The 25,396-nt window shown below is 38.2% G+C and overlaps 2 protein-coding genes across 4 annotated transcripts in view; one reads left to right on the plus strand and one right to left on the minus strand.

Moving 5' to 3' along the window:
- LOC145690064 (uncharacterized) overlaps nucleotides 1-25,396 on the minus strand; it is a 1,134,032-nt gene that overhangs the window by 165,855 nt on the left and 942,781 nt on the right. For all 3 annotated transcript variants that reach the window (XM_081764582.1, XM_081764580.1, XM_081764581.1), the window contains one exon: nucleotides 10,307-10,441. In XM_081764582.1, coding sequence (XP_081620708.1) covers nucleotides 10,307-10,388 — 82 coding nt within the window. In that variant the 5' untranslated portion in view covers nucleotides 10,389-10,441. The remainder of the gene's footprint in view (nucleotides 1-10,306; nucleotides 10,442-25,396) is intronic.
- On the plus strand, nucleotides 16,841-17,641 carry LOC145689177 (uncharacterized). The gene has a single exon (XM_081763307.1). It carries the CDS (start codon nucleotides 16,841-16,843, stop codon nucleotides 17,639-17,641), a length of 801 nt encoding a protein of 266 aa, XP_081619433.1.

A 25,396-nucleotide genomic window follows, 5' to 3' on the forward strand; every position in this document is an offset into this window, starting at 1 on the left:
CCCAAGTTGTCTCCTATTACAACAACCTTTTCTTTTCCATTTCGGTGTGCTTGAATGTGAGGCAACAATATCTTGAAGAACATGGTGTCAAAGTATGACCCAAAATGTCAAAGTTTCCTCCAAAGTTTAAGTAGCCCCCCTCTACAGCATTTGTTTCTCAAACTCAGGGGGTGGAGCAATTGCCACTCTGTCCTGCAAAAAGATACTTATGTTTTATAACACAGAATATAACTGTTTAACGAGGTTTTGAATCATCATCATCATCATGTTTTACCATCTATCAGAGCTAGAAAGAGATATACTGCACTAGTCTTTCCCAGGTTCTATTCTCGGTGGGGGCACTCGGTCGAAAAAGCGTAAAAAGCGTTTTCAGATTTTCCTGCGTTTTTCTCATTCACACCAGGTAAATGCTAGTGTGGAATCTAACTTCTAGGTCTCAGGCCGCTTCCTTTCTTAGCCAATTCTTTCTTGCTTATCTTTCCTCGGATAATATTATCGCCGAGAGACATTATCCCTCATACGTGACGGGCTAACATGGCAGTAGATGCGAAAACCCCAGAAATCTGAATCGTAATGCACTGCTTTTTCTGCATTATATAACAGCGGTCAAGGGCGCCAATTTCTCTGTAAATTTGGGGGGGGCATTCAGATGCAGAAGGTATATATATATATATATATATGAAGATTTTAAGACAAATTGCACTGAAATTATGTTAAATATTGTATATTCATAAATACAATAGGAGGGCCCACATGAGCTTTGGGAGGGAGTAGAGCCCCCTTGCCCCCCCAGGATCAGCGCCCTTGGCAGCGGTGAATCTCTAGTTAAAATCGTTATAATATACGTATCGTATTATCAAAAAAAAAAAAAAAAAAACTTTTCAGATGCATAAAAAGTGCGTCAATTGCAACAATACCAATCGTTAAAATATGGTGAGGGAAAGGAAACACTAAACCAATGTGGGCCTATGTATTTTATGTTCTCGTCAGTGGCAAATTTAGAAGGTAAAAACTGGGGGAGGGATGCAGCCAGAACCCAGACTATGATAGATATTGAGTTTACTATAAAAATATAAAAATAATAGCGTAAATTATTTTTGTCACCCCAAAAAAAGTTGGGGGCTAGGCCCTCCGGGCCCCGGCTAAGTCCACTCTCGTTTTATTCTACAGAACATTAAAACTGAGAACATGCTTTGTATTACACGTTCTAGTCACAAGTCATATTAAAGTAAAATCATATTATTATCAGACATCAAATGTCCATGTATTTTATTATAATGTCAAAGTTAAGCTTTTTAACCTTTTGAGTAAATTTAAGAGCTAAATTTCCATTGCACAGGAATTTTTTCTCCAATTGGTGGCACTGCGTCTAAATACGTGGCAACGAGAGTTTGAGTTAGGTTTGTTGGGACCAGGCCCGTATCCAGGGACGGTCTAGGGAGGGCCGGTCCCCCCAAAATTTTTGCTGGCCCCCTCTAAAATTTTCACGGTAGGCTTGCAAATGAACTATAATATGTTGATGAACTATAATATTGTTGGATCGGGCCCCCCCTAACTTAAGCAGGGTTCCCTCTAAATTTTTGGGCTGGCTACCGGCCTGGTTGGGACCCTAAGCTAGTGAAGGTTTGGCGGAGCCCTTTAAGTATCAAGATGAACGTAAGCACTCTATATCCAGAAATGAAGGAGGGCCCGATTACTTACGTCATAGGAGTCTACACAACACGAAGCACTGTTCCTATATGTAGATTTTACTTTATTTGTTATTTTTCTTAGGTTTTGAAGTGTACATCCAGTTATTTGTTTTATTTTTTTGGGATCCCAAGAAAGTTGGGCCCTAAGCTATAACTTGTTTAGCTTATACATAAATCCGGTATTGATGGCACTATTCAATTCTCACCCAACTGAATCACACCTGACAAGAACTAAAAAGGATTAGCACGCGACACGCTAGAGGATACTGCAATAAATTGTTAGTAGTTTGGGAGGAAATGAGTCAAGATGAATATTGTAATGTCTAGATGTTACAGTTCTACTCTCAGAATTTAAGATCAAAAGCATGAGCAGAAAAGAGATAACTTGTAGGCAATTTTTATGGCAGTTTTATATATATTTATTCGAGAAACCCTAGACATTCTTATTTGCATTTAGTTATATCTATCCGTTGGAAAACCAAATTGTGAGATATTAACTGTCGCATATTTAACTCCATAGTCCATACATAAAGACACGCGCTATATATTTTTTAGTAAGTCTGTTGATATTGGTAGAAAAAACAACTGTGATTTATTGTTCTATTTATTGTAACTCAAATCAATGTCCATTATACATTTATAATCGCAGATACTTGCACAGTCACTGCATTTGCAGAGAGATGTGCAAAGTAGAGAATTCGTAAGGCTCTTGCAATTTCCTTTGGTGCATGAAACATTACCAGGGCCGTAACTTGTGGGGGTAGGGGGCAACTGCCGTCCCAGGGAAGTTCCCCGCCGTTCGAAGAGGTCCACTTTAAGACAAAATTTTCTTACTCCATATATGGTACAAATATGAAATTATAAATGAAGCAGCAAACAGGTTCACTACATTACATTAAAACAAACAGCACACAAAAGATAAATAAATCAAAAATGAGTAGTGGACCTATTTAAGTAAAAATGCCTACTATTAGGGGCCATAGAAATAATATATATTCGTATGGCTTTGAGATTTGTCAATGTTGTTCCCTTAATTAATTTGTCATGTAGGAACGTACCCAGGAGCGTACGGTAACTAACAGCCCCGCCAACCTTGCTCTGCGAGAGGGCCCACAGACTCTGGGGCCCCATAAAGATAAAGATGAAAAGGGGGGCCCGAGATTTAGAAAAACAACTTTTTCTAGGGGTCCCAAATACGCGTATTAATACTTGCTCCCCCAGAAAAAAATCTAAGTTACGGCTTTGAACATTGGACTCACATTTTATAAGTTCAATGACACTTATCTAATAGTACTGGCAGGTTAAGTGACTTTAGAGGTATAAAAGAATCGTCCTTAGTACCTAGTAGTTTCCCATTCATTTCCAGATAATGATAGTAAAAGTGGTTTGGGACATATCAAGCCGTTGACAATCAAAGAAATTCCATTGGATCTGATCTGAGTATGTGTGGACTCAGAGCTCCTATTGTTAGTGATAATTTCTTTCCAAGTTTTTAGTCGAGAATAAGTGCCATCTTAAGGTGGATCACCACCCGGAAATCAGTACATATTTTAGCTCATTCCCTTAACTACTGCGCAATGAAACGTTACATATTATAAATATTGTACTACAGAATAGAGTATTGTTTTAGGTACAGCACAAGACACTGATTCATTTGGTTGTGACTCCTGATATCGAAAAATGTAACGAATAAAAGAAAAATATTAAATTCATTTTACAATGAGCACACAAGATGGCACTTGCTGGTAGATCTTACTAGAAGTGCTCCGTTTTATGAAATTTTCATTTATATGTGTAAAGTATTTTAGGGCAACAATCTTATCACGAAATAGATATATTGTTTGACCGTTTTTCTTGTTATGTTTCATATTTTATTTAAATATTAATTTATATTTAAGAAAATAGATTTTGAGACGAAACTTGCGCAGAACGCCATAATGCGTTGTTGCCAAATTTGTACCTTTATTGTAGTAGTCACAATAAGAAAATTCCTGGATTCTAGCGTTGCAGTTTGAGAAGCGGAATCGCGCTAAAGGTCGGAAACTAAGTTCTCCAGTAAGTATCTAAGCAGAATTCCATGATGATTCCCTTTATTATCTGGCATCAGTAAACACTCGACACTATCTGGCAATGCCGCACTATTCAAGCAGCGTTTAGCATAGCACCGAGAACACCTAGTGATCCACTTAACTCTGAGAAAGTATAAATTTGACTGCTTTTAGTGGATTTCATGCAGATGAATTTTTCAAATGCTATGCAATCCACGTAATGGGTCAAAGCTTTCTTTACCAAGACGTTGAAAAGCTGTTATTATATCTCTATCACTAGATAAACTTTAATCCACTTCTCTTTCGAGATGCCAAAACACTTTCCTCCCCAGCTTCCTCCCATGAATGCATGTAAGTTTACAAATCCTTTGGCTTTAGCGTCACCAATCCAAATACACTTTTCACGAACATTGATTTATCTGCTCATTTCCCAGTGAGAAAATAGATATCACCTTCACTGAACAGTTGTAGACTAAGTCCATGAGCAAAATAAAAACATCTGTGTCAGGTGAAAATACATCAATTTCTTTCTCAATATCATACTCCTGAGAAATAATGTCCAGTACGTGGAGTGTTATCAAAGTATCGGCTTCTTCATGTGTGTGCTCAGTTAAATTAGTGCTGAAGAGACTTGACTTATTGCTGTATGTCTGGGTTCCAGAGCCAAACACAATATTAAAATCACCAACTGCAAAAGAATTTAGTACTGTATGATCTTGAAGCTTTGTTGGCGTCTACTATTAATCCAATGTTCTCGGGATTGCTGCCAGAGTGAGTGTTGCTGTGCTGAGCTTTCGTTACCATACAGCGGCAACATCTTCAGAGCAACATATTCGCATAGCTCTGAAGATGTTGCCGCTGTATGGTAATGAAAGCTCAGCACAGCAACACTCACTCTGGCAGCAATCCCGAGAACATTGGATTAATTTAGTACTGCTTTCCCAAGGGATCCTATTAATTGTGTGACAGAAAGGTGCGAGTTTGTTCTTTCAATGAATTGTTATAATGTATGTGTCAAAAATTAGCCTGGCTTCATCGTAACCAGCTATCGTATTCTGAATGACTCCAACAAAAGCCTTAGCAAGGTTTGCACAAGTACTGACTGATATCGTTTTTTTATAGACTGCACTATAGCCATATCATTAATCACGCATACTCTTATTCTGCGTGGTAGGTAAAGAGCATTCTTGGTAATAAGATGGCGATGCTTCACTGAAAACTGAATATGAGGTGTACTTTTTTTATGACAGAAATGAATGAGCTCTTATCACACGGTATATGAAGACAATCATGGCAAGAGAATAAGGACCGTGGAATGACTGAACACTCGTAATTTCCTATTACATCTTTTATGTATGAAACACAAAACGCGATGGCCATGTTGGATGCCATCTTAGAAAATATACAAAATCATTGAAATGGCACCCATAATTTTTGAAATCTACAAACTATAGATATATTATATGCTGAAAAAAAATTAAACTTAGCACGTAAATCAAGCAAGAAAATTTATGAAACACAAAACGCGATGGCCATGTTGGACGCCGTCTTAAAAAAAAAAATACAAAATCATTAAATAAAAAATGGCACCCATAATTTTTCAAATTTACATACTAAATACTATATGTTGAAAAATAAAATATCAAACTTAGCACGTAAATTGAGCGGGAGAACATATGACACCAAACTAAAAGTGGTTGCTAGTTCTTTTAAATACGGAACATCAAGTCAGTTTGATTAGAGCATGTGTTTCACGTCCGTTCGCCAGAAATATGTTTACTAGGGTAGAGGTGGGCAATGGCGGTCACCTAAGAAAAATGGATTATTACGTAGTTTCATTTGCAAAATATATTGAAACAAATTTGTAAATACGGCAAATTTGTTCCCTGCATCTGCTGCGCATGCGCCAAATACGTCATGCCGGGTGCTAGCTACTCGAGAAGGAATACATTACGTCACCCGCATGATCCGGCTATGCATCGATTATTTACGTACGAAAATCCCGGTCAACCTTGAACGACCCTTGTATTTTATTCTTCAATTCAATTAGTTCTCAAAATACATCTTTACGAATGTTACTTATTCTTGATGATCCATCTCAGCTTCCACCAAATCGTAATCTGCATATCTTGTGTCATATGTGGAGTAATTAACTAACGGTCGTTCTTCAGACAAAATTGAGTGTCACCATTGTGGCCGACGCGACTCATGTTGATGGCGAGAGCATAGACGTAACTAGAGGAAAGACAGGGTGATATATCCTGTAGAAATCTGTTGGCCCCTAAGAATACTATTGGACCACAGGTTGAAACTGTGTACGTTCTTTCAATATTGTCACAAGTAAGTCATGTTCCTCCGCTAGCAAAATACCCTAATTATGCCAAGCGGCTACACTCTAGAAAGCTTACTTCTATGAAAATAATGTCATTTCAGATTTGGCCAGGGGGAAAGGAGATTGATCACCGACATAAGAATTTCAGGTTTTCATTAGTATTTTAGTGTAAAATTTACTAAAGAGCATTTGTTTCTCAAACTCAGAGGATGGGGCAATTGCCACCCTGTCCTGCCCAAATAATACCTCTGTTTTATGACACAGAGTATAACTGTTTAATGTGGTTTTGAATAATCATCATGTTTTACTATCTACCAGAGCTAGAAACAAGCATACTGCATTGGTTCTGCAGTAGCAGCAGTACTATAGGGCATTAGCAGCGGCATTACATTACGTATCATATTATGAAAAAAAAAATATTTTCGGATGCATAGAGATAAACGCGTATATTGCAACAAAACCAATAATTAAAATATGGTGAGGGGAGGGAAAATTAGACAAATACTTTATGTTCTCATTTTATTCTACAGAACAGTAAAATTAAGAACACTTCGTATTCTATTACACATTCTAATTACGAGTGGGGTTAGGTCCTGTTGAAGTAAAGCCATATTCTTAGACATCAAAGTGTCAATGTATTTTCTTGCAATGTCAAAGTTCATTTTTTTTAAACAAAAAACTTTTTGAGCAAATTTAAGAGTCAAATTTCCATTGAAAAGGATTTTTTCTCCAATTGCCGGCACTGCGTGTACATAGCGTGGCAACTATACAACTTCTCACGCATGCGGGAGCTCCTCCGTGGCTAAGCGGTTAGCGTACGCGCCTTTGGCGCGGGAGACCCGGGTTCGATTCCCGGCGGGAGCTCATGTGGTTCGGAATCCACGTTAATCAGTAGGTCCACGTCCCATATAGCCTCTCTGATGAAAAGGGACGTTAAACTCAAAATCAACTCAACAACTTCTCACGCAATAACAACTGACGTCATACCCATGATAAGAACTAAAAAGGATTAACATATATAGTATACCCAAATGCTAGGGCAGCGTTTCTCAACCTGTGGGTCGCGAAGATAAGCGGTAGAGATAAATATAATTAGAATCTGATACCGAAAAATATCTTTAAATGTTATTTTGAATTTTGTTCTGATAGGTATATTTTTGTTTTTCTACATGCTCTTAAGAACAACAAAAATAAGTCTACTGTACATTTTCTACAGTTTTTTTTATCATATGACCTAAATTAAGGAAGTTATGAAGTTTTAAAATTTTCAAACGGCCTCCATTTTGAAACAGTATGACGGATTGAATTCGATGTTTGTAATATGAAAGAACTGCCAATTTTATTTTAATCCATTCGCTTTTAGGGAAGTTGCTGTATCTACTCTAATTATGCAATAAATGGATTCTACTATTATAGAAACAGATGGATATCGCGATATTTCCGCAATATTTATATTTAAAATCCCACACAAGCTTATTACAAACCAGAAATTATGAGGGAGTCGCTAGCAAGAGGATGTGATAATATGGGGTCGTGACAGGTCCGTAGCCAGCCCAAAAATGTAGGGGAGGCCCGGCTGAAGTTAGGGGGGGTCGATCCAACCATATGATAGTTCATCACCATATAGTTCATTTGCAAGCCTACCGTGAAAATTTTAGGGGGGCAGCAAAAATTTAGGGGGGATACGGGTCTGGGTCGTGATAGCAATTAGGTTGAGAACCACTGTGCTAGGGAATACTGTATGTAATAAATCCTCTATTGGTGGTTTGGCAGTAAGTGGGGTCAACATAAATATTGTAAAGGCTAGATGTCGTAATTCTACTTTTAAAATTTAAGATCGAGAACATGAGTGAGAAAGAGAGAAACTGTAGGCAATTTTTATGACACCTTTATATATATTATTCTAAAAATGTTAGATATTGTCATTTATATTCAGTTAGACCTTTAGACTCAAAAACAAAATTGTAAGATGTACAACTCAGAAGTGAAAGTGTTTGCTAGCTTTTTTAAAATACGGTACATAAAGCATGTTAACCGGAGCATGTGTTTTACATCGCAACCAATGACTGCGTAACTTGTACAAATCATTGGGAATACAAAATGTGTTCAGAAAGTATCGAACCTTTGAAATATATTTATTGATTTGCAAATCTGAAACACCAATCCCTTTCAAAGTAACCAAAGTACTTCTCCCAGTGCTCCTGCTATTGTTAGAAACACTTCCGGAACGTAGTTTTTTGGAATGGAGAGCAACCGCGCCGTTGCATTCCGCATGATGTCTTCTCTTGATTCAAATCGTGTCCCTTTCAGTGGCATTTTCAGCTTGAGAAATAACCAAGAGACTCTCGAAGACATGTCGGGTGAGTAGAGAGTCTGACGACACACAAAGGTGTTGTATTTGGTGATGAAAGCCTGAATCAAATTTCGCGGACATTCTCCTCATGCTCAAATTGTCGTTCAAAATTGAATGTAACGATCTGATTGAATGGTTTCCACTTGGATATTGCCAAGTATTTGACAAAATTTGATGCATTATCGCTGTTCAAGTTTTTCTGTCATTTTACAAGAAAACTGAAATCTGACGATCGCTCACCACACATCTTGACTCGTTGGCCGACTGCCAACATTTGACGCTTTCTGCGGACTGGAAACTTCACTACTGCGCATGAGTGTCCCCTCTACATCTTGACTCGTTGGCCGACTGCCAACGTTTGACGCTTTCTGCGGACTGGAAAATTTACTACTGCGCATGAGTGTCCCCTCTACATCTTCACTCGTTGACCGACTGCCAACGTTTGACGCTTTCTGCGGACTGGAAAATTTACTACTGCGCATGAGTGTCCCCTGTACATCTTCACTCGTTGGCCGACTGCCAACGTTTGACGCTTTCTGCGGACTGGAAAATTTACTACTGCGCATGAGTGTCCCCTCTACATCTTGACTCGTTGGCCGACTGCCAACGTTTGACGCTTTCTGCGGACTGGAAAATTTACTACTGCGCATGAGTGTCCCCTGTACATCTTCACTCGTTGGCCGACTGCCAACGTTTGACGCTTTCTGCGGACTGGAAAATTTACTACTGCGCATGAGTGTCCCCTCTACATCTTGACTCGTTGGCCGACTGCCAACGTTTGACGCTTTCTGCGGGCTAGAAAAACCACTACTGCGCATGAGTGTCCCCTCTACATCTACACCGAAGAAAGTCTCCTGCGCTTCATTGGGTTACGTAGGGAAAAATAAGGTTCGATACTTTTTGAACACACCTTATACGTTTGCTATAGTACGAAAACGTGTGTGTTTTAACTTAATATTCCGGGCTATGCTATGGAAACTATAGCAGCTCTTATAAAGAGGCTATGTCCATCTCTCTCTCTGTCGACAAGTATCAGAACGAAAACAGGAAGAGATAGCGAGAAGCAGTTTTCTAGAAACAAATTTAGAGTTCCAAGACTAGGTTTCATATGCACCCAGCAGCGCACTTAGAAATTTTTGTTGGGGGAGGGGTGGAGTACAATACCACAAGGCACTACGGCTATATACTATTGAACAGGTATTATTTCGCACCCACAAAGACGATAAGTAATTGTAAAATACTCCCATCTATATTTTCAGACAAAAAAAATATAGACGTAGATTATTTTTATAAGAGTACAGATGAAGTGTAAGATCAAATTGTTATGTTACATCAATAATCTCCCTGTGAAACGAGTATAGTTTTATTGGGAAAGTGCAACACATGTTGTGTTGAGTTAGGAAATTGTTTATTGGGGGGTCTGGACCCAGTGGACACCCGTAGGTTTGCCCCTGTATCTACCTTTACCTCTCTACTAAAACGGGAATTGGTTGAAATTAATACAATTTCCGGTTTCAATGGTGCTCTCCATATAAATAAAGAATTTCCAGTTTCAACGTAGAGCAAAATAACGGTAATAGATAGGAAGAAGCCGTTGTTTTAAAAATTGATTTATAAGTCCAACTTTATCCTTAGCCCTTTGTTCAAGCCAAAAGTAGTAGAAAATATAATTTCCGGTTTTAATACTGATCATCATAGAGTAAAAGCTATAAGGCATACCGAGAAAGATTTTTTTAAAAATTTTGTGTCGATCTTAAAACTTGACCCATCTGTGCATTTCTCTCTAAAATATTGCGAACTGTTAAACATACTTAACCATAGAATCGAACGTTCTGTATGTAATTATTATGTGTTGTATAAGAAATATTTCAAAAGAATTTACCTGTGGGATATATGATGATGGTAGGCCTCTTGTTCTGGGGACCTGTGGGTGGTGTAGGAGCGGACTCGCCTTTACTCCCCATCCCGGAACCTGGAGTAACATCAGGATATCCAGGACTTCATCATGGATTTCCTCCTGAAAATAGAATAATAAAATATCTATTTAGTATTTTTATTTAGATAAGAAGATACAAATCTATTGTACTAGTGTCGCTCACGAGACATGACAATTCTCTTCACGTTTTCGTGATAAAATTAGAAATAACTCGAGTTCTGTGGGCAGAAACTAGTTCAACCAAGTATTGGATCTCAAACACTGTAATGTGCTATGTGATTCATAGTAGGAAGAATAAAAATAGATAAAGTGATTGTACGAACACACTGAAGAACGCTTATCAACATTTAAAAACACAAGAAATTACACAGTGTACTCTAATAATAAATTAAGAAAAATAAAATCTTTCCGTTTAACGTCCCACGTTTACGTCCTTTAGGTTAAGGTAAACAGATTATTAAGACAATTGAATGATATTCATATTTGGATTACAAGTGTAATACTTACATATTTACTTTTGAGTTTAGATGCTAGCTTTTATAGTAATATTCCAGAAGGAAATCGATTTAAATTGTAGTTCAGGAATGTTAATTTGTTCCTTGTATGCTTGCAAAAGGAAGTTACGTGGTCATACATGAAGTGTTATTCAAATTCGAAAATTTTAGTATATTAAGAATATATTTATTTATACCTCCGTAATTATTTGTATATGAGTGTCATAAACGAAACATAATCCTTCAAAAATATGCTCCTAGGTTTTCTCAGCGCACAGAATATGGCCGCCACTTCTTCCGGCCTTGAAACAACATGGTTCAGAATCTTTCGCGCGCGCAACAAAAAAGAACAAGTTCCTCTCTCTCTGTTCCTTAAGAGTCTTCATCCCGGCGAAATTAAAATACCGCTAATTTTACAGTAATTATGTGATATCTTCAAATAGATAAAAGATAATTGAAATATGGAACAAGAGCGCCCTAGACAATATTATTTTGCGTGAGGTACCGTTATCACAAGTCATCTAGTGGCTTTTCGTTTTCAGCTGTTTAGAAACGCGAAAATAAATGCCGATTTTCAAAATGGCTAGAAATCGAAAGCAGATAAGTGAGTCGTGATAACGGTTTCTTATGTAAAATAATATTGTCTAGGGCGCTCTTGTTCCACGTTTTGATTATCTTTTATCTATTTGAAGATATCACATAATTACTGTAAAATTAGCGGTATTTTAATTTCGCCGGGATGAAGACTCTTAAGCACAGAGTTTAGATGCTCCACCCAATTGTTCCGTCTCCCGCCGCAAGGGGTCACAGGACGAAAGATTTTCAGTTATGATTGAAAATGTGGTTATAATATACGTACGGCCAAGCGTTTAAAGAGAAGTTCCTGACTATTGTGTGTGTGCAGTGGCCGACACGAAAAAGAAATAATCTAGAACATGTGGACAAAGAGTAGCATCAAGCGTTATGACTTACATTACTGCCAAATCACTCACAACAGCTATTACTATTGCTGATTCTATATTTAAATAATTAAAGTCTGTGTTCAGTCCTTACACGTAAATGTCTTTATCTTCTTCTTTTACAAAAAAGTCCATATTAATTAGGGAGGCACGTGATTTTTTGTAACCATGTAATAGAGCCGCTCCTGATTTTACGATTTGTTTACAACATGTGTAATTCCTATTAAAGTTACGAAAATGTCCATTAAAGTATTTCCATCTTTCTTACATTAAACATTTTGAGAAGAACAACATAAGTTTAAAGTATATGTGTTTTGTGTTTAGTTTATTCAGTTTTCTTTTCCTTTAATGATGGATTCACAAAGTTCCAAAAAACAAACTTCAGTGCGTTTATATATATATATATATATATATATATATATATATATATATATATTGATCTAGGCGAGCAAAAAATAGTGAATAGCTAAGTATTAGGAACCCACTTTTTCATTAGCTGCAAGAAATGAGAGTACCTGTCTAGACGAGCGAAGAAGTTTCGTCTAAGTAGGGTAGTTATCTTTTTTTTTTTTTTGTTCTTTTGCTTGTACATTTTCGGTTTTCCTTATTTACGTCTGCTGATGTGGAGGGTGCTATGTATTAGTGAGCCAAATCTACAAATAGCAAGACAGATAAAAATAGAGGCAGAGAAACAGAGAGAGAGAAAGAAAGGAGAAAAATTTGGCGTTTTGGAATGGGAAGTGGGTTTAGGCATGATGGATGGCTAAAGGTCGACCAATGTTATCAACACAAAGCGAGATAAGTCCACGGCTGCCTCCGAAGAAAAGATATATATATATATATATATATATATATATATATATATATATATATATATATATATATATAGTTTTATTTCTTCCTGCTTCGACTTCAGAGTTTCCACCTCAAAAACTTTACTCTATTGTACTTTCTCCGTTGAAGCTATATCCTCCTCTTTATATGCCTTACCCATTGTTCATGAACAGAGTTTCCTTAACCCAAACCGAAGGCCATGCTCCTATTGTCCGCCTGCTTAAAAGAAAGGCAGAATTTGTGAGGTTCCTCAGTGTCAATGGAGCTAGTAAGGGTTGCCTGTGCATTATTGTGAAAAAAATTACAGCAATATATGTTGGGTGTTTCAAAAAAGAATTATCCGATTTAAAATGTAAATAGTATTCATAGAGCTTCCCTGTTTCAAGTGTGCCACTTCTGACGCTGCTGTCGATGTGTGTTTTCCCGTTCCTGCCTCGAAAGCGGAGGAACAAGTTGCTGTGGTAGAGATCATTCGATGGTTGGATTCAGGCAGAGTTGCCACATTGTATTACTTCACGGGTTTCGCTGTGCACTGTCTTGTTAGCCATTCTAAGTAGTCGACGATCTTCACTCGCCACGACCAAAAGACTGAATGGCAAATTGGCAACACAGCAGAGGTCATTCACTTCTTTTGCCAAAGCAAAGGGATGGTTTCCTCCATAAGAGGGAGGCGGGAGTGGGGCTGAAGTATGTTTCACATATTTTTCGAGAGCACACTTGAAATAGAAACGCTCTATAGAGCATAAACATTTTAGATTATTTTTACATTTATAAAGCTAATTATGAATTTTATCTTACATACCAAATAAGAGGTGCTTAATATTGCTCCCTTGGGATCAGGGACGTATGCAGGGGGGAATCCTGAGGGTCCGGACCCCCCGAAATGTCGACTTTGGTGTAAATTTAGCCAACTTTTAGGGGTAATTTTAAGAATTTTAATATAAAATACCCTCATATTGAGTTTGGATCCCTCCCGAAAAATAAATTTCTGCGTACACTACTGTTTGGGATACATTCATGATCGGCAAATTCGTTAAAAATTTTTACGACTATTTCTGAATCCACTCTTTCCACGGCTGGGGGCCGCGGTGGCCCGGTGGTAGAGCGTTCACTTCTGGTGCTTGGGGTCCCGGGTTCGATCCCAGCCCCCGCCAAGTGAACTTTGTGGTGGACAAACACAATGTGCGTGGGTTTTCTCGGGGTTCTTCCGTTTCCTCCCACTTTCTTCATTACACCATTTTATTCATAACTCATCATCACAGTCTCCTTTAGCCTAACCGGCATAACCGTGGGACGTAAAACTCAAAGATTTCATTTCATTTTCATTTCTTTCCACGGCTGCTGTTATGCATTTCTGAAGTTCGACTATTGCAATTGGAAGGCGAGGCATATAAACGGAATCTTTCATAAACCTTTACATGAAGTCCGGCGATCAGGGAGGCCAACAATGTAAATCTGAGTCTTCAGGTTCCTTACAGCCAATCCATCGTTGAAAAATGTGATTGTACAAAAATTTTCGATCTTCCAGTCACCAATGTTGTAGTGCTTCGTCCTGCTGGAAAATTAAGTTATCCGAATTGGTCTCCAACTGTGGAAAAAGCCAATTTTCAAGCATATGGAGATATGAGATTCCCATGACAGTGTTCTCAATGAAAAAAAAAAAAAGGACCGTATCTAGCTGTATCGGATGCGCTACATTTTCTTTGATGCACAGATACGACCACTGAATTATTTTTTACACAAACAACCCGTACCTCGGAATTGTTTATATACCATTACCTAATGTTCTGAGTTGCAGGAGCTTTAACATCTGGGTATTGTCGACAAAATTCAAGCTGCAAAGTGGTTCAGACTAACTTCGCGAAGAGTAGAATGCAAAACTATTTCTGGGGCACAAGCCCCCCTAAATTTTCGCTGGCCCCTCTAAAATTTTCACGGTAGGCTTGCAAATGAACTATAATACGATGATAAACTATAGTGTAGTTGGATCTGCCCTCCCTAACTTCAGCCGGGCCCCCCCTACATTTTTGAGCTGGCTACCGGCCTGCTGGTGCATAGTCAGCTTCCTCACAAATACTGAAGTGATTGGTGAAGGAAGCGCACTACTGCAACCTACCGGCAACCAAGTGAAACTTGAAAATACCTCCTTTCCGACAGTTCATTATTGGTTCAAAACGGATACAAAACTGCATAATTACGAATTTTAAAATAGGATGATCTTTTTGAAACATACTATATATATATATATATATATATTACAGCATTACAATCGATAAGAAAATACAATACCTGTCATTTAAGTAGCAATGGTGATATAATGTGCAGGTGTGGAATGTCAGTTCAAATAAGTCAGATAATGACTTATAGATTACTCTTGTATTGCCATAAATTACTGAAAGAAAGTTATGTAAATGGGGTGGGAACTAATAACTCACATGCAACTAATATTATGAAAGGTTATGCCTTAATGCATAAAAGAAACTCAACAATTTCAAATGATAAAATAACGACTAGTTTAGGGGAAAGGTAAAAGAGGGGAGAGAAGAAGGGATTTAACTATTAGGATAGGAAACGAGCAATTGACTTGATTATCTTTTGTTCTCGACGATGCTATGGCTGTTGCAATAGATGAGACGACTCTACGAAATCGCTGTGTAACGTCCTGGCGTGGATGCAATGGAATCAATGTTGAACTTAACGAGTGGATTTCATATCCCTCAAATCTGCCTGGAATGATGAATGAACTGTTGTAATTCAGCTTGATGATATCTCAATATTGGCCTGGGCTTCCTTCCTTGGCTACTTCTGCGGTGATGAACTTGCAGGTCTAAAGTGACGGACGGCCTGGAGACAACCCTAACCAACTCTAGTAGTGGTTGTTCTGGTAATGCTTTTCACTGAACAACACAATTAACCACGAGAAGGATGCTTCAATAGTCTTAATAGGAGAGAACGATGTCTTCGGTCATACAACCTAGAAGGCTCGTGCAATGCAGAGGAATGTGGCCTGATGGTTGAAGGAACACTAGTCTTTCGTTTATTGGTTCTTCTTACAGAATGACGAAGTGAATGTAATGAATTTACAAATACGTGTCTAGCAATGTACAGTCTAGATAAAATGTTTTTCTTTAAGTTAAATTAATGAATTGAGTGATAGCAAAGACTGTAAAATGATTCGATCTTAACAGTAATTTTAAAAATCCAGTGAATAGGCCTATGTAGTCGTAATAGCTTTACAGTAATTTTACAGTATAGCACAGTATTACACACTATTATCTTTCCAGCCAAAGAAAAAAGTAGATGTAAACAAACCCACCTGACTAGGAGTGAGTCGATGACCAGTGATTAGTTCTTGGTCTCACTGCACTAGTATCCTACCGCAAAATAATCCCTACTAAAATAATAATTTCAAATAAAGATATCCGAATTTATCCTGCATTTTGTGATAATAAGCGCAATATATATATAATATTTAATAACAGCCTAGCTCTATTTCAACCTCACCTGTACCTAGAAATATAGTATTTACTGCGCATGCTTATGAGTTCGCGCGCCGACCCCGCTCATTTGAATTTGTAGAATACAGCGTTTCATGGCGACGATGAGTGACAATAAACCATCTTCGTCTTGTGTTATAAAACACAAAAGAGGACAACCGCTTAAAAGTGCCGCGAAAATCATCGTGTTAAATGTTTCTTAACAACCTTTGTGAAAAATATGAAACTGCAGGAATTGACGATATTGTCAGATTCACAAGTGAGCTTACAGTTGTTTCTGCCTCAAGTGTTTACAGTGCGCTGAAAGAATATTCCACAACGCCTGGTAGTGTTTCAACACCTGAGAAAAAAGACGTGTGCGAAGTGTGTTGGACAAAACATGCGATGATTTTGTGAGATCCGCAATTTGTCGTAAAGTACACGAATTATTTTTTAAGAATGAAATCTCTACTCTCAGAAAGGTGTTACTTGCCATCAATAATGATCCTGATCTACCGAATATGAAAAAAAAAAACTTCATTGTACAATCTCTTACTTGAAATCGGTTTCGAATTTGTGTCTCGGAAACGCAGTAGTGTAATTATAGACAGAGATGATATTTTTTGTGGCGTTGGGAGTATTTACGCAAGATAAAACAGTACAGAGAACAGGGACTGACAATTTATTATTTAGACGAGACGTGGGTTAACGAAGGGTATGTTACATCAAAAGTGTGGAGCGATACCACCGTCAAATCAAAGAGGATTGAGTACAGGACTTCAAAATCCAACGGGAAAAGGGAAGCGATTAATTATTTTACACATTGGAAGTAGTAGTGGTTTTGTTGAGGGCGGAGATCTCGTTTTTGAATCAAAAAAGTCTGGAGACTATCACGAGGAAATGACAGGTACTGTGTTTCGCGACTGGTTTGAAAACATTCTTCCAAAATTACAATCGGATAGTGTTATAGTGATGGACAACGCTCCATACCATAGTGTTAAAATGGAATGCCTTCCAAATAAATCCTGGCGAAGAGACGATATTATAACTTGGCTTCGAAGTAAAAACATTACTTTCGAAGACGGACTTGTAAAGGCTGAGTTATTGGAGTTGGTTAAGTCTTGTAAAGATAGATTTGACAAGTATGTTATTGATGAGTTAGCTAAACAAGCGGGTCATATGGTACTAAGGCTACCTCCTTATCACTTTTACCTCAAACCTATCGAGTTGATATGGAGTCAAGTGAAAGGTTATGTGGCAAGTAACAACAAACCCAGACAGTACAAACTGTCCGACGTGCAAAGGCTTGTTTACGCTGCGTTCAAAGAAGTGACAGCTGAAAAGTGGCGGGAATGTGTGCGTCATGTCAAACACGAGGAACTGAAATTGTGGGGATTGGAAAGTGTGATGGACATCACAGTGGACAGATTAATAATCAACCCAGATGATGACACAGACATTTCTAGTGATGAATCCTCAGATTCAGATTTGCAAGGCGTGGGACCACTAGCTCACTAACGTAAGTAGTCCGATTTTTTTTTTAAAAAAAAATTTCGATTCGTGAGACGGAATCCTTTTTCTTATTAACTGTGTTCTCTAGTTTGTAATTTTAAATTCTCGTTTTTCTTTTTTTACGGAGTTCATTGCATAAAGGTATTAAATACATCACAAGATCTGCTAACATAGCAGTTCAGTGTCGAATTTCAATTACGCGTTGGTCTATATTCGCTACAATAACAAAGAGGTTTGTCATTGTCTTGTACAAACTTATAACAAAAACAAAATGGTTTATTATCGCCTCCTGTATATAGCCATTGAATTTGAAGTTTTGACTCTGTCTCTTTTCGTCGCTGCAAAGAAATTATGCTTTGCTTACGATATTAAAGAATGAAGTGTCCATGTTACGATGCCGTATGTATGTGTATTACGTGCGTTCTGAAAATAAACAAGCTCCTTGTTTAATTTGCCTGATAATTCCAGCGCCTTCATTGCCTGATGGACGGTGACCTCATGGTGAACTATTGTTTTGTTCTGGTTGCATTCTCATTTGATTCTTGTTTTTATTTCTTGTTTTCTTCTCCAGCCTTCAATAACAAGGGTGTTGAATCTTTTCTTCTTAATGTGAAGAGCTATTCCACGGAAATAATTTTGGACTCAGAAATTCAAAAGCTTTATATATGAATATGCATACCAAGAATTCAGGAACAATCTCGTTTATATAATAAGAATAATCAAGTTAAGAAAATACATATTTCCAACATAGCAGTAGTCAGTGCGTTAATTAACGACCAGTTTTGAAATTATGCGACGATAGTAAGTTAGCAGACGATCTTGCTGTTCACGTCTCTCGCTGCTGAAGCACGTGTCAGCCGCGCAGTAATACATTTCGCTTTGTTTACGTCTACTTTGTTCTAAGGCTGGAAAGAGAATAGTTATAGCCAGCGAAACAATTGCAACCAAAGACAATAGCTATACAGACACTAAAGGATAATAATCCTGTTATAGTACGTATAGTATAGTCCAAAATCCACGTTCCTGATAGAATTCCAAGTCTCACTTAAATGTTGTGAAACAAGTTTTTGTTCATTATTTCATTAATTGGAACTAAATTATCAGCTTGGTAGTCTCTAAAGCATCTCCAAACAGTGACGCTATCTTATTCGTGAATTGAAGTAGGTATTGCACGGCGAGATGAAAGCGCTCTTCGGGACAACGACGCACAAACTTTTAACATTGGAAGACGAAAAGTTGGAATTTAAATTTTTCAGTCTAGAGTGTCCTCTTCCATTATCCCATCGTTTCAGTTTTCATTTTATTTTATTTTGACCCAGGACTATCTTTTTGCGATATTTCCTGCTTGAAAGAATAATTTCTTTATCGCAATCCTATCCTCAAGATCTGAAGGAGCTGAGCCATGGTCCTATTTGGTACCAAATGAAAATGACTCTTCCATAGTTCTATTGGTTCTTCCGAAGCCATTAATGTCTATTTCATTTGCTTGCTTCTCTGTTGTTATTATTTTATTATTATTCTTGGACGATCAGTGCGTTTCTGTGTAATATTTAGACCAATTTCGGACCGTCTTTCAGAAGTTCGACGCAATGCTCCGCCCGATCACTGAGCGATTTTTCGCAGGGAATGACTCTCTTCTCTCAAAATAATCTCTGCTTTAACTCTTAGTTAACAGTTTCTCTTCTGCATATTATAGTATTTACATGTTCGTCACACTATTCAACTGACTCACACGAATGAAAACAGTAAGATCGCATGTCACGAGATTTGCATCAAATTTTACCCATATTACGTCACGATTGAATATCGCATACACAACTGTTCGTTGAAGTAGAGACAACTACTGATAAGGATTCATACATACACCAAAAGATGTCGTGGAAACGAGGCATCACCAAACAAAACGTGACATCAGTTGTCTGTTCATATATATAGTTCTTCAAAACAACACCGACAATTTTTAAGAGGTGGTTCCTGACACCAAGAAAAGTATAGACCAACCTGGGTGTACAAATGCTTCCTTTCTGAGTTATAAGCTGTCGAAAACATGAAAAAATGAACTTTAAAGACCTATAGCTTAAATAATATGAGACCTACTGGAGTCGGGTCAAAACTTCACTTAGGAACTAATAGACCTATGTGTGGTTTCCAAATATCCATGTTTCAGAATCTTCCGGTACATCCGCAACAGTTTTTATAGAGGTAGTTAGTGAATACTTCAAATTATATGCACGTAGCCAAACTTCCTCTATAAAAAATGTTGTGTGAGTACCTTGGATTCTGAAACATGTATTTTTGGAAAGGGCACATATTATTTCTAAGTGAACTCTTGACCCGACTACGGTAGGTCTCATAGTTTTGGAGCTATAAACATTTGAAGTTCATTTTTTTTTTCATGTTTTCTGCGGCCTGTAATTCTGAAAGGAAGCATTTGTGCACCCAAGTTGGTCTATACTTTTTGTTTTATCTTGCTGTCAGCAATCAACTCCCAAACGTTGTCGGTGTTGTATTGAAACACCCTTTATAGAACCATTTTAAGTAAATCAAATCCCTTAACAAATTTCGGAGAAACAAAGATATGGGTTACTTTCAACTTCAACTACTAGAAATACTAGAAAAAAATGTAAAAAATTAAGGAAAAGATAAAGCTATATTTTATTTGTGTGTGACATACTTGGTTCTTGATAAGCGCTGCCATCTACAGTGTTGTAGAGAAAACATTAAACAAAGCGACATGTACTGTATATCTTGATTTGGGAATAAATCTTAAGACAGAATAACGATAGATGGCACAGTTTGAAGTTTAAAACTTTCTAACTTATTTTTTGCAGCGTGTTGCTAACGATAAAAGCAATAATTCAAAAAGAGAGAAAAATTTAAACTTTAGCAAGATGGAAGAACTTATCTTAAGGAAATATTCAAATATCCTTTTTTGAATTGACAGCAATATTCACTTTTCACTATTGAAAATACCATTTTTAAGGTAAAGTCATCTATCTGGAAAGTTAAGGACAAAAAAGAAATAATATAAACGAATCAACTATTCAATTTATACATAAGGATTGTTTTCAACGCGAAAATTTTAAGAAAATCCACAACCAAGGGGGGGGGGGGCTCCTAATTTTCTCTCTCTCCAGGCCATAAGCTTTGTTATGAGCTATGGTCTAGGAATTAATTCGTGCGAGTGGACAAGAGATGGCGCAACGAACGGAGCGTCCCACAGTTCCGTGTATCCACACATGTGTTGCAAACCCCTGTCATCGCGTATCGTTCGTAGTATAGGGCAGTGGATTAAAGCGTCAACAACACCAGTTTGTAGTTAAGTGAACATGGCGCAATTTGTGCCTGATAAAGTGTTTTTGCGGGGTGTCCTGCTGCATTACTTTAACATGCAGAAAAGTGCGACTGAAAGTCATCGTATTTTGGTGGAAGTGTATGGTGACCATGCTCTAGCTGAGCGAACGTGTCAGAAGTGGTTTGCACGGTTTAGAAGTGGTGATTTCGGCTTGGCAGACCAAGAGCGAGCTGGACAGCCAAAAAAATTTCAAGACGAAGAATTGACAGCATTGCTCGAGCAGGATTCGTGTCAAACGCAGGAACAACTTGCAGCAGCATTAGGCGTTGATCAAACAACAGTCTCCAAACGCTTGAAAGCCATGGGAATGATTCAAAAGATGTCACATTGGGTTCCACATGAATTGAAAGACAGAGACGTTGAAAGACGAAAAACCATTTGCGAATTGCTGCTTCAACGACAGAGCAGAAAGGGGTTTCTGCATCGAATTATTACGGGTGATGAGAAGTGGATCCATTACGAGAACCCTAAACGAAAAAAGGCCTGGGTGAAACCAGGTGAACCAGGTCCATCACAACCAAAACGAGATATTCACTGTGCAAAGGTTATGCTGTGCATATGGTGGGATATGAAAGGTGTGGTGTACTATGAGCTGCTGCAACCGGGTGAAACTATGAATGGAGAACGTTATCGACGACAATTAATGCGTTTGAAGCAAGCTCTGTCCAGAACACGACCAGAATGGGAGAACAGACATGATAAACTTATTGTTAAACATGATAACGCTCGCCCACATGTCGCAAAACCGGTCAAAACCTATTTAGAAAATGTCGGATGGGAAGTTTTACCCCACCCGCCGTATTCACCAGACGTTGCTCTTTCGGACTACTACTTGTTCGATTGCATGAACAACGATTTGATTGGACAGCGGTTTACTTCTTCAGAAGATATCGAAACATGGGTCTCTGACTGGATCGCTTCCAAGGATGAGGACTTCTTTCGCCACGGAATCCGTACATTGCCTGACAGATGGGCGAAAGTGGTGGCTAGCGATGGACAATATTTTTCTTAAGGTATTTATGTATTTTGTGTTTGTACTACAGCTTCAATGTGTGCGTACCAACCGCACGAATTAATTCCTAGACCAAATATATAAATACAAAAATATAATTTAGATATAAGTAAGAAAGGATCTTGTCAAATTAATGTTAATCCTTTTAAGAAAACACGAGAAGAAGAAATTAAAAATAGCAGATAGGAACTAGTGATAAATAGAGAGAACACATTTTTTTCAAAGAAATAATTTACACAATTTTCTTGGTAATTTCTCAGTGACATCATAGGTAAAATAAACGAACTTATTGAATGATGATAATCGTAGTAAACGGAATGGCGCGAACACATAGGAATTTAGGAAAAAGTCGATGTCAGGAAGGATACAAACAAATTCCAAATCCCATGAACTCCACTTGAATTTGAGACTTTCTTTGTGTCTAGGACTATGTCTAGGAGCTATCAAAAGTGTAAATGAGGTTGAAACTCAATGAGAAGTAATAGGGAAGACATATACTATATATAAAGCATGCCCAAATGAAAGTGGGACTGATACATTTAAGCAAAGGTTTACTTAGTTTTAATGCATAGATATATTATACACTAAAAAGTGTTACATTGGGGACAAGATCTGTGTAACAATACTGGCTATACATAATCACCTATAGGTGGTTGAGACAGGGGTCCCATTGATCCACGAGGCAATGGATACCGTAAGCGAAGAAAGTAGTGGGTTGCTTACGGAACCATTCTTCAACTGTTTATCGGACCTCTTCGTTGTCCGTGAAACGGCGTGCTTTTCTCAGTGGTTCGATCACATGAAAATCATAGGGGGACAGGTCAGGGCTGTAAGGGGGATGCTGGAGAACTTCTTACCTAAAGTGCTGCAGAAGATCTTTGCACAGTTGTGCTACATGAGGGCGGGCATTATCCTGCAACAGAATAATCCCTTTTGACAACATGTCACGTCTTCGATTTTTAATGGCTGTTTTCAGTTTGCGTAAGATATCGCAGTATTTGTTTGCATTAACTGTACCTCCCGTTTCCAACCAGTCCAACGTCAAGGGGCCATTCTTGTAAAAAAAATAAATAAATAAATAAAAAAACGCGAGCATCACTTTCCCTGCTCGAATTGAGGAGTGACTTTTTTGGGTGCGAGGAGAACCGGAATGTCACCCTATTCCATACTAATTTTCTTCGTTGCCGGATCGAAGAAATGGTACAAGGTTTCGTCGCAAGCCACTATTCGAAACAGAAAGTTGTTTCCCTCTGTGCGGTAACGCCGTAAATGCTGGAAGCAAACACCCATGCGCAGAAACTTCTGGTGCTCAGTAAGATGTTTTGGGACCCATTGTGCATAAACTTTGCTGTATTTCAAATGTTCATGAAGAATAGTGTTCACGGTTCCCTTGCTCACAGGCTGCAATCTCCCGGCTGGTTATTCGATGATTCTCCCTCACAAGGGAGTCCACTGCAGCAATTGATTCATCCATGATGACCACACGTGCTTGACCTGGTCGTGGCATGTCCGCTGTACTCAAACGTCCAGACGAAACTCACTACACCATCTGAACACTGCAGTACGTGACACACACTCAGTCCCATCACATCCTTCATTTGGCGGTAGACTAAATGTCAGTTCCACTAACACCTTCTGCCGACAAAAGTTGGATTACTGCGCGCTGAGCCTGTTCCGAGGAATCCATGGCACGCTCGTTACCTGTTATCTCGCTTCTGTTGCAATTAACAACACACAGACTCTATCCACTGTATGTCAAATTTCTCGTGACATACACCGCCATCTACCAGGGAAATAACAGTTCTATCACTGGGAAAAATAGTGCTCCAAACTCAATCACACTTTCAGTTGTGTATGCCTTATATATAGTTTTTTCAAGACAACATTATTGTAAGATTTTTTTAATTGCTAGAGGATAGGAAAATGGGTAATATTAAGTTTAAGATTTTATCGGCGTTACTGTGGAACATTGACCCACAAATTGACAAAATTTTGTAAGAAGTTTGTTACTTTCCCAAGACATAGTACTACTTCACTGCGCTGTTGGGCATATTCATACTGACTAAAAACGCAACGATATTGACTAGTTTTATTTTTCCACTTTTCAGCTTACACTAGAACAATTTAATGTGCTGTACAGCAATTGATATAGGCCTATTTCGTAATTATAGTGTATGTCACGCTTTTTCTACTATACGTACACTACTGCCATTCATTTTGGAGAAAGTCTGTATTATAGAGTCCCGATTATCCGAGGTTAGTCAAGTCTACATTAGCTCGGCAATCGGGACTCTTACTGACGTCCTACGGAGACATGTTACCATGTCATTGAAATATACAGTATTTTTCAGTTTAATATCTGGGATTGATTTTGTCCATATCTTCTTGAAAGCCTAGTTTCCTTTCTTATCTCTTGAGAATACTTTTGTCGATATTATTTTACGATACTCTCTTCATGGGAGTTACCAATCAACGGTTAATATCAAAATCTTTGAGTTTTACGTCCCACGGTTATGCCGGTTAGGCTAAAGGAGATGGTAATGATGAGTAATGAATGAAATGGTGGAATGAAGAATGTAGGAGGAAACGGGAGAACCTCAAGAAAACCCACGAGCACGGTGTTTGTCCACCACAAAGTTCACTTGGCGGAGGCACTGTTAATATCAGTTGATACATCATGTTTCAGTGCGGATCAGATCTAGTAACACAATTAAGTGCTTGCGCAAGGATACATAAGCTTGGGGTGAAAGAAATAATGTGTAACAAGGCGCTGCCTCACAATCCCATCTACATCAGGTACATCTAGACTTGTATCTTTGTCAAATTTAATGTCAGATAAAAACGAAAGAAAGTAAAAGTACGATAATAAAAATAATAATAATAATAATAATAATAATAATAATAATAATAATAATAATAATAATAATAATAATAATAATTGGTCTAGGAATTAATTCGTGCGGGTGGACAAGAGATGGCGCAACGAACGGAGCGTCCCACAGTTCCGTGTATCCACACATGTGTTGCAAACCCCTGTCATCGCGTATCGTTCGTAGTATAGGGCAGTGGATTAAAGCGTCAACAACACCAGTTTGTAGTTAAGTGAACATGGCGCAATTTGTGCCTGATAAAGTGTTTTTGCGGGGTGTCCTGCTGCATTACTTTAACATGCAGAAAAGTGCGACTGAAAGTCATCGTATTTTGGTGGAAGTGTATGGTGACCATGCTCTAGCTGAGCGAACGTGTCAGAAGTGGTTTGCACGGTTTAGAAGTGGTGATTTCGGCTTGGCAGACCAAGAGCGAGCTGGACAGCCAAAAAAATTTCAAGACGAAGAATTGACAGCATTGCTCGAGCAGGATTCGTGTCAAACGCAGGAACAACTTGCAGCAGCAT

This window comes from Thermobia domestica, chromosome 7 (assembly GCF_964235325.1).
Source record: "Thermobia domestica chromosome 7, izTheDome1.hap1.1, whole genome shotgun sequence".
In the NCBI taxonomy this organism is placed as follows: domain Eukaryota; kingdom Metazoa; phylum Arthropoda; class Insecta; order Zygentoma; family Lepismatidae; genus Thermobia; species Thermobia domestica.

Coding starts and splice junctions, on each gene's coding strand:
- LOC145689177 (XM_081763307.1), top strand. CDS start 16,841: ATGTTACATCAAAAGTGTGGAGCGATACCACCGTCAAATCAAAGAGGA.